Consider the following 9,234-nt stretch of genomic DNA (forward strand, 5'->3'; position numbering starts at 1 on the left):
AGGTGTTGAGCACCACACAGCTCTATACGGTCCTCAGGTGTTGAGCACCACACAGCTCTATACGGTCCTCAGGTGTTGAGCACCACACAGCTCTATACGGTCCTCAGGTGTTGAGCACCACACAGCTCTATACGGTCCTCAGGTGTTGAGCACCACACAGCTCTATACGGTCCTCAGGTGTTGAGCACCACACAGCTCTATACGGTCCTCAGGTGTTGAGCACCACAGACATTCTACTCAGAACTTGGCTGAAGCACGTTGTACTTTCTACGGTTAGACACCGTTTTGTCGACAAAAGGTTCCATGATTTGAGACAACCTAGAAAGGTCTTTATTTGTAAATGGGTGGCACCAGATCATTGTTTACGCTACATCTACTTTTGTGGCTGTGGGTGTCACTCACTTTTTAAAAGTAATCAGTAAAGTAAATGGACACTGAGGGCATTCAATTGTTTGACCCCGTCTTCTACCCGGAGCCAGCCAATGCTATCCAGATGCTCTGCATATGGGTGGGTCATTTGTCCCAGGCCTAGAAGAAGTTGAATTAGTTTGTTTTGGTAGATTTGGAGCTTATTCTTCCGTGCCATTGAGATGTTAAAGAACCAGGATGTGCGAGCATAGTCAAATGGGCTCCTAAGTAGACATATTTCCTAAAAATGCACCCTACCTACATAAGACGGAGCCAGAGGAACGGAGTGAGAGGACTAAAGAATGTGGAATGTAGGTGTGTGTGTGTGTGTGTGTGTGTGTGTGTGTGTGTGTGTGTGTGTGTGTGTGTGTGTGTGCGTGCGTCCATGCGTGTGTGTTTATATTATCAGTTGAGTGTTGTGTCTATCTAATCTATAGTGGCTGTTTGCTGCCGTCAGACACCAAAGAGGGGGGGGACAGACAGTTAGTACCGTTAGTAGACAGTGCAATGTCTATGTTCCTTATATGGACCTGACGGAGACCACACACCGTGCCGCCTGTCTGTCTGCTCCGTTTGTGCTTTACACTGCTGCTTCTCAAAGTGGGGTTCGGGGACCCCCAGGGGCTCTTTAGGGGGTTCAAGGGAGTTCCCACTAAAAGAAACATGTAATATGTTACTTTGGCTATTTGATATTAGCCGATCTGCAAGCTCACAATGTGTCGCCATGCCACGTGTTATGAGCTTGTATGGAGCTGCAATTTTAGAAACTTTGCGAAGAATGTTGAAGATTTGTGAAAGGTTTTCTCCCCAACCTGATTAGTTTTCTGAAAACCTTATGTTTCTAAATTAGTGATGCTCAAATGTTTTCCTGTCAAGGGGCAAAGATTTGAGTTAAAAATGTTTTTTTTTTTTTTTTTTTTTACATCTATATTAAAAGACCTACCGGTACAAGCTTTCCCACGCTATGAGCTTGTATATCTGCTACTTTTTTTTTTTTTTCTTTTATAATTTCTATTTAACGATTTTGCAACCGATTATTTTTTCACCCAGTGTCAATTATCTAATGGATAAATAACCACTGGTACTGGTACCACTGGTGGTACTTGAGACGCCCTCTGGTGCTACACATGCAGAGGAGTTGATTTGAGGCATTTTGTTCCAAAAAATGTGTTTTGCAAAAATCCACCCGTTGGTGGCGCTATAACAGGCCAATATGAAAAGGGTGGGATATATTCCTCAGCCTAGTAGGAAAGTCTGCGAAAGATTTCACGTAAATTGCATGCTCCGTTCATGATTTGAGGCTTTTTGTTCAAAACGGGCCAATCCTGCAAACTTTGAAAGCCAATGTTAGTCAATTAGTATGGAATCTGAAATATCGGACAGATCCATCTTGAGCACATGACTATAGAGATAGTGTGTAACAATTTGCGGGATTTTTGGATAGAATCTGGAGGAGTAACATAAAAAAGAATGTTTTTTTTTATGTTAGTCGGCCTCCTGGTGGCGCTATAACATGCCGTTCTGGAAAGTATGGGGCAAAGGTTCATCGTTGATATCCAGGGAGTGTGTGTGCAAAATTTGGCATTGGTTGGCATGGTTAGCGGTCAAATTAACTGGTAACAGACGGACAGACACACACACACACACACACACACACGGACGGAGTGCAAAACATACTGTCTCCCCATGCCTTCGGCCCGGTGGAGACAAAAAGACAAAAGTGGAATGAAATATTTATATTACTACAGGTAGTTCTTCTGACCAAGCAATTGGTTGAAATAGGCTCTCCAGCCGTGCTGAAAAGAGCATGACAGCACACCTAGCCGTAAATAGATGATTTGAGAACGGATGAATCACAGTTCATCAGTTTATATCATTAGTTTAGAACGGATGAATCACAGTTCATCAGTTTATATCATTAGTTTTGCCACATTTTCACGATTTCGCAAAAATAGCAGATCTACAATCTCGTAGCGTGGCGAAAGGCTTGTAGATCTGCTATTTTGTAGATCTGCTATTTTTCAACAGCTAAAGTATACAACATAATGCTTAAAACACCAAAATGGGTTCCCGTCCTGAATGGGTTAAGGGGGTTGCATGCTCTCTGTCTCTGTCTACCTCTACCATTGTATAAGGTGTTGGGTGTAAATCACACTGAATTGCCTTGTTGTTGTACAAATAAAACTGCCTCGGCTTGCCTTGCCGTTCGTTCTGGCTGGCTGGCTAGAGGCTACATCTTTGCTGTACCCAGAGCCATCTAATAGAAGAGTTACGATATAGACGGTGACCCAGAGCCATCTAATAGAAGAGTTACGATATAGAGGGGGAAGAAACCGAGCGCTCGAGTGCTGTTCATGCAGCCCTGAACCGAGACAAGCTGGAGTTGGAAATACATTGTTTTCAACGAGGGCGGCGCAAATAAGAGCTATTTTAGGCATGTGTGCAACATGACAACTGTTGACAAGTATTGCACAGTAACAACTAAAGTCTCTGTAATGTTTATGTTTATTACTAAAAGAAACTATCTAAAATAAAGGGATTTAAGATCATTAAAGCTGGGCTGTTGTCCGGGTCCAGGCAGACAGACACAGACAGAGACAGAGACAGTTAAACAGACAGGCATACAGATAATATATACAGAGAGAGGGGTTGACCTGTGTAATGGTATACAGTTCAACTGTATACCATTACACAGGTCAACTACCTGGTAGCTCAACTACCTGTCTGTCTGAGGTGTGTGTGTGTGTGTGTGTGTGTGTGTGTGTGTGTGTGTGTGTGTGTGTGTGTGTGTGTGTCCGTGTGTACATACGGTGTGTGTTGCGGTACAACAGGAACGGGTCCTGTACTTGGAAGTCCAGGTCTTTGGTGATTGGTTCAGTCAGGTTCTCCGGACGCAGTCTGTTCCTGATGGTGAAACCATGTCTGGGAGACGCCAGTCTGACACACACACAAACAGACACACACGGAAAAATAAATACTTTCATAGACCGTCTGTCCACGGAAAAATAAATACTTTTATAGACCGTCTGTCCACGGAAAAATAAATACTTTTATAGACCGTCTGTCCATGGTCTGATAAAAATAAATACTTTCATAGACCGTCTGTCCATGGTCTGATGAGTACCACGTGTCTGCCGCACATGTGTGTCAACGACATGTTTCATTTGCTATCGCGGTCCACATATTCTCAGGTGGGGTTCCATTCTTTTTGGGGGTCCTCCATATGAAAACGTTTGAGAACCACTGATGTCCAGAAGGTATATATAATGAACAGTGAGAAATAAACCTAGACCCCCGACCAGACGATGCAAGAACCTGACACAAAGTGGAGGGCTGGGTTTGGTTCACTTTTGTACAACCTTTGTAATAAATAATACTGAACGCTTGGCCGGCACTACTACATAGCGCTGACGTAGCAGTGTATTGTTTACTTTTATACACGCAGCACTGTATTGTTGCACTGTAGTTCGTTTACTGATGTAACCGTGACTTGTAAACTGTGTAGTGTGTACTAATGTCAGCAATATCCTTTTTGTGCTCGACACTATTGTAACCTTGCTTTTGACTATGTACTGTAGTCATTCATTCCTTGTGAATGAAAAGTGCAATACAAATAAAACACATAAGCTTGGATGCAGGTTAATCAGGTTAATCAGTATATAAATAACATTTTTATTCTTCATTACCTGGTGTAGATGAACAGTGTTCCCTCCATGTCCGTCTTCTCCTACACAAAACAAAACAGTGAAATGGTATCAACAAGCATCCTCACGTGTTGTTTGTTGGACAGTAGGGATCCTTTTAACGATTCTGGTTCCCAAATGACTCCGTACGTCCGTACGTTTCCTTTAAAGATGCCTAGGGGTTTCCAAATGGACCCTTACAGGTCTGTAAATCAAGAGTGTACAAAATGAACCCTTATAGGTCTGTCTGTAACTCTTGAGTGCGCACAAATGGAACCAAATGGAATGATGGACCCTTACACGTCTGTAACTCTGAGACTGAGTGTGTACAAATGGACTACGAGAGGAAGGGTCCATTTGGTTCCTCTGAAGAGTTATGATGGCCCGACATTGAAACTAAAATAGTTTGAGAATCACCGTCGTTTATTGTAATTGTATAGCAGCTCTGACAGACTGTGGGATAAACGAACAGATTCCAGATCCTCAGATGTTGGATCCAATTCCTCCGGTTGGCAACTTTACCATTTCTGTATTTGGGACGTCAGTCTTACACTTAAAAAGGTATATTCAGTGATTTAACTTAATTCAAATATCATCACCAAATCACTGAATGCTCCTTTAATATGTCTTACACTTACAGTAACAGTATATAGACTGGAATGACAGCAAACACTAGATAGCAGATTTCTGCATGGAATACCTTTACATGTTTTCAGACAGGTGGTATTCATCAACTGTCATACTAGCCGCAATTTGCAACTCTAGATTTCTTTACAATGGGTTGAATCTAGAGTTGCAACAAGCTCCATCCACTTCCTATTCATCATTTTTGGTTTGTGATCTGCTTGTCTTAAACGACGTTAAACTCACCAACATTGCAGCTGTAGGCCAAGCTTGAATTATCCTCTTTCAATCTGCCGAGCTTGTTTTTCATAAAAATCCACCGTAGAGATGTTATGAGCTACTTTCTGTCAAGACATCCTCTGCAAGTGATTATTTTTCTAAGTGCTGGAGTTCGGAAGCACTCGTCTTACGTCACTGAACGGCCCTGCGTTCCACCTGTTTCGAATTTGCACATAATGCAGGAGGCAGCAGCGCGACCCGTTAACAAAAACGAGTGCTTCCAAACTGCAACACTTAGAAAAAGAATCACTTTCAGAGGATGTCTTGACAGAAAGTATATCATAACATCTCTGCGGTGGATTTTTATGAAAAACAAGCTCGGCAGATTGAAAGAGGATAATTCAAGCTTGGACTACAGCTGCAATGTTGGTGAGTTTAACGTCGTTTAAGACAAGCAGATCACAAACCAAAAATGATGAATAGGAAGTGGATGGAGCTTGTTGCAACTCTAGATTCATCCCATTATAAAAAAAATCTAAAAAAAAAGCCTACTGTCATACAGAGGCTGTGTGCAACAGTGCAACACCATGACAACCCAACACAGTGAGGTGTTGATACATTGATACATTGATACACAAAAGGTTCTGACTGTGGGGGCGAGCTTAAATGTTAATGTCAAACCTTTCACATTGATATGAAACTATAAACTGTACTGGGAAATGTAACTTTGGTCCTCGTTTTCACTCAGCAGCACACGATTTCATTATTAACGCGCATCGTCGTTTTTTTATTGATTGCTTGAAATATGTATTAACAGTTTGCAGAATTACAGTACAATTCAAGCACAATCAATACAAAGACTGTTAACTGTGACTGTGGACGAGACAATGAAGCATTACACTTGTTTACAAGAGGGTCCACCTTGTTCAATTAATTAATTGAGTGCTAATTGAGGGAATCGAGTGCTTCCAAACTCCAACACGTAGCAAACATTATCACCTGCACGAATGTCTTAATTAGCAGTGCTGAAAGTAGCTCGTCTACAGTGGGTTTTTATGAAACAAACACTTTGCTGATTAAAAGAGGATCATTTACGTACAGCTGCAATGTGGGCGAGTACACAATGTGGACGGTATTTATTCACGTTGCGGCTTGCTTTGCGTCTTGCCTTTGGCAGCTGAATTCACCCCCCCCCCCCCCCCCCCATGGCTTGATTGATTGATTGATTGAAATATTTATTTAACTATAACAGTTTGCAGAATTACAGTACATTTCAAGCACAAACTCAATACAAAGACTGTTAACTGGGAGTATGGACGACCCAATTAAGCATTACACTTGTTTACAACAGGGTCCACATTGTTCAATTCATCAAAACATTTAGAAACATACAAATAGACATTTCTATGTAGCTAAAGAACAGAACAGGAATTCATCATATAGGAAGCAAAAAGGGAAAAGATACATATACAGGCTTGAGTATATATGTTGCAAATGGCCATTAAAAGGAATGTGCGTACTGGGCTTCAATTAACACTCGTCCTACTATAGTCTATAACTCACCCATTCGTTAGCCTTGCTGTTGAAGGTGTATAGCGCCACCTGGCTGGCGACGTCCACTATGCTGCTGATGTAGGGGTCCTGTCTCTGGAGGGCAGCCAGGCTCATGTCCAGTCCCACTGGGTCTCCCATTGTTATTACTGTAGCTAACCCTGCTAGCCGTTAGCCTGGCTCCCAGCGGCTAAACCAATGAGTTACTTGGCCTGCAAAGCTATGAAGATAAATATATGTTTTTCAAACAATTCAAATTAGTTATTCCTTTGGGCGCAGAGATTAGTCGAGCCTGTTAGAATGACTAGTTTGGGCCAAATGTTGTTCTCAGTTTAGCCATCTGTTGGTTGGTTTGACAGCCGCCATGATTCTCCTTCAGATTGTAAACAGTCAGAGGTGACTAATCGAGCGCCAAGGTACTTTGGGGGGGGGGGGGGGGGGGGGGGTGATTCATTGCCAGTTCTACCAATAGACCTGGAATGATCGATCGTTCTTTTTTTCTTTTTTTAAAACACAACGTCATGTGTTCGGTTTTCAGTACGAACATTTCACTAAGGTGTACACATTTGTATTATGCCTTAATTAATTAATTTATAGGCTGTCACATGCATAAATTCTGACACTTGTTTTTTATCAAGAGCTGAAACATTCCACTGCTACAATATTAAAAGAAAATAAGAAGAAAACAATGATCCGATTATGAAGCATATAAAGTGCTGGAGGTCCCAATTCAAATATGAGTATTTGGGGGTTCTTGGCCTGTTTGTATCATAGGCTAACCAACAGACTGTACATCTGCAATCCCACCTCCAGCCTCCAGGTGGGAGTAAAAGCACGTCACACTCCACCCATCCTGTTGCTGAGGAGAGAGCGAGAGCGAGAGAGAGAGAGAGAGAGAGACAGAGAGAGAGAGAGAGAGAGAGAGAGAGAGAGACAGAGAGAGAGAGAGAGAGAGAGAGAGAGAGAGAATAGGATAGGGTTTTTTTCTCGGTCATCATCCTATTATACTGTGTCTGTCTTTCTCACTCTTTCCTCATCTCAACAGCTGTGCTGTTTTTCTGCAGGCTACTACAGGCTATATCCTTTCTCTCCTCCTTTCTCTGTGCGCTATAGCTATGATATCCTTTTCCTCTATAGCCCTGCTTCTCTCTCACTATCTTTACAACAGTCTCTCCATTCCTTCCAATTTCTGTTGGTATATGACACACACACACACACACACACACACACACACACACACACACACACACACACACACACACACACACACACACACACACACACACACACACTACCCTCGATCTCTGGGGACCATCATCATCATAGCATTGCATGATCAATATGTTTGTGTACTGTCTGCCTCCAGGCTAAACACAGACACACAGACACACAGACACACACACACACACACACACACACACACACACACACACACACACACACACACACACACACACACACACACACACACACACGAGCTGTATGTGTTTCTGTTGGTCTTTTTCAGGCCAAGGACCCCTTAGCAGAGAGAGATGAACCAGGGACCCCTTAGCAGAGAGAGAGATGAACCAGGGACCCCTTAACAGAGAGAGATGAAGCAGGGACCCCTTAGCAGAGAGAGAGATGAACCAGGAGGGACTCCTTAGCAGAGGGAGAGATGAAGCAGGGACCCCTTAGCAGAGGGAGAGATGAAGCAGGGACCCCTTAGCAGAGAGAGAGATGAAGCAGGGACCCCTTAGCAGAGAGAGAGATGAAGCAGGGACCCCTTAGCAGAGGGAGAGATGAAGCAGGGACCCCTTAGCAGAGGGAGAGATGAAGCAGGGACCCCTTAGCAGAGAGAGAGATGAAGCAGGGACCCCTTAGCAGAGAGAGAGATGAACCAGGGACCCCTTAACAGAGAGAGATGAAGCAGGGACCCCTTAGCAGAGAGAGATGAAGCAGGGACCCCTTAGCAGAGAGAGAGAGATGAAGCAATCAATCAATCAATCAAAGCTCTGTACAGCCTGTAGATCTGCTATTTTAGGCTAACATTCCCCATCACACAAAGATTTGTCAGACAGACCCCCTGTAGTAACTCTGAGGACCCCCTTTTTGAAGACCCCATGCTCCGGAAGACATTGTGTTTCACTGAATGTTGTATTACATTACATTTGTTTATATTAGGCTGTACATAATGACATCAACATAAACATATTTTAATAATGCTTTCAAAATATAATAAAAATAGCTGGAGTACGGGATCTACAAGCTCACGACGCATCAAATTGCGACGTGTTGTGAGCTTGTAGATCTGCTGTATTTCTGCATGCAATGTTTTTGAAAATGTTTGAAAGTGTAAGAATTTTCAACATGACATGCAAATGACAATTATGCAAGTATTTTGCAACCAGGCGATTATACATAATCGCCTGATTAGAGCAGGGGTCTTCAATGCTGACCCATTAGCTGAGAGAGAGATGAAGCAGGCAAACCAGTCACTCTACATATTGTAAGAAATTGTGTTGCAGCAGCTACTGTATGATTAAAACTTTTCATATAGATTTCATAGATACTGTATAGGGTTACATTTATTTATGGAACTATTCTATGAAAGTATACCGACACTCTGACACTTAGAAGTCAATGCCGGAGCTTATGGCAGGATGTTGAAATGGAAGGCGGTTCCCATACTGTAGCATAATTTGTCATTATTATCATCAGTTTCTTTATTTTCTCCCTCTGCACCAAACTTAATCAAAAATGACACATC

At 42.6% G+C, this 9,234-nt stretch overlaps 1 protein-coding gene across 1 annotated transcript in view; it reads right to left on the reverse strand.

Annotated features, from left to right (window-relative positions):
- Window positions 1-6,850, reverse strand: part of LOC310853197 (mRNA-decapping enzyme 1B-like) — a 43,106-nt gene extending 36,256 nt beyond the window's left edge. The window contains exons 1-3 of the mRNA XM_083757436.1: window positions 6,498-6,850; window positions 4,095-4,135; window positions 3,218-3,345 (exon numbers count right to left, since the gene is read on the reverse strand). Coding sequence (XP_083613562.1) covers window positions 3,218-3,345; window positions 4,095-4,135; window positions 6,498-6,626 — 298 coding nt within the window. The 5' untranslated portion in view covers window positions 6,627-6,850. The remainder of the gene's footprint in view (window positions 1-3,217; window positions 3,346-4,094; window positions 4,136-6,497) is intronic.
- Window positions 6,851-9,234: the final 2,384 nt, after the last annotated feature.

This window comes from Protomyctophum parallelum (genome assembly GCF_964188405.1).
Source record: "Protomyctophum parallelum genome assembly, chromosome: 22".
Taxonomy (NCBI): domain Eukaryota; kingdom Metazoa; phylum Chordata; class Actinopteri; order Myctophiformes; family Myctophidae; genus Protomyctophum; species Protomyctophum parallelum.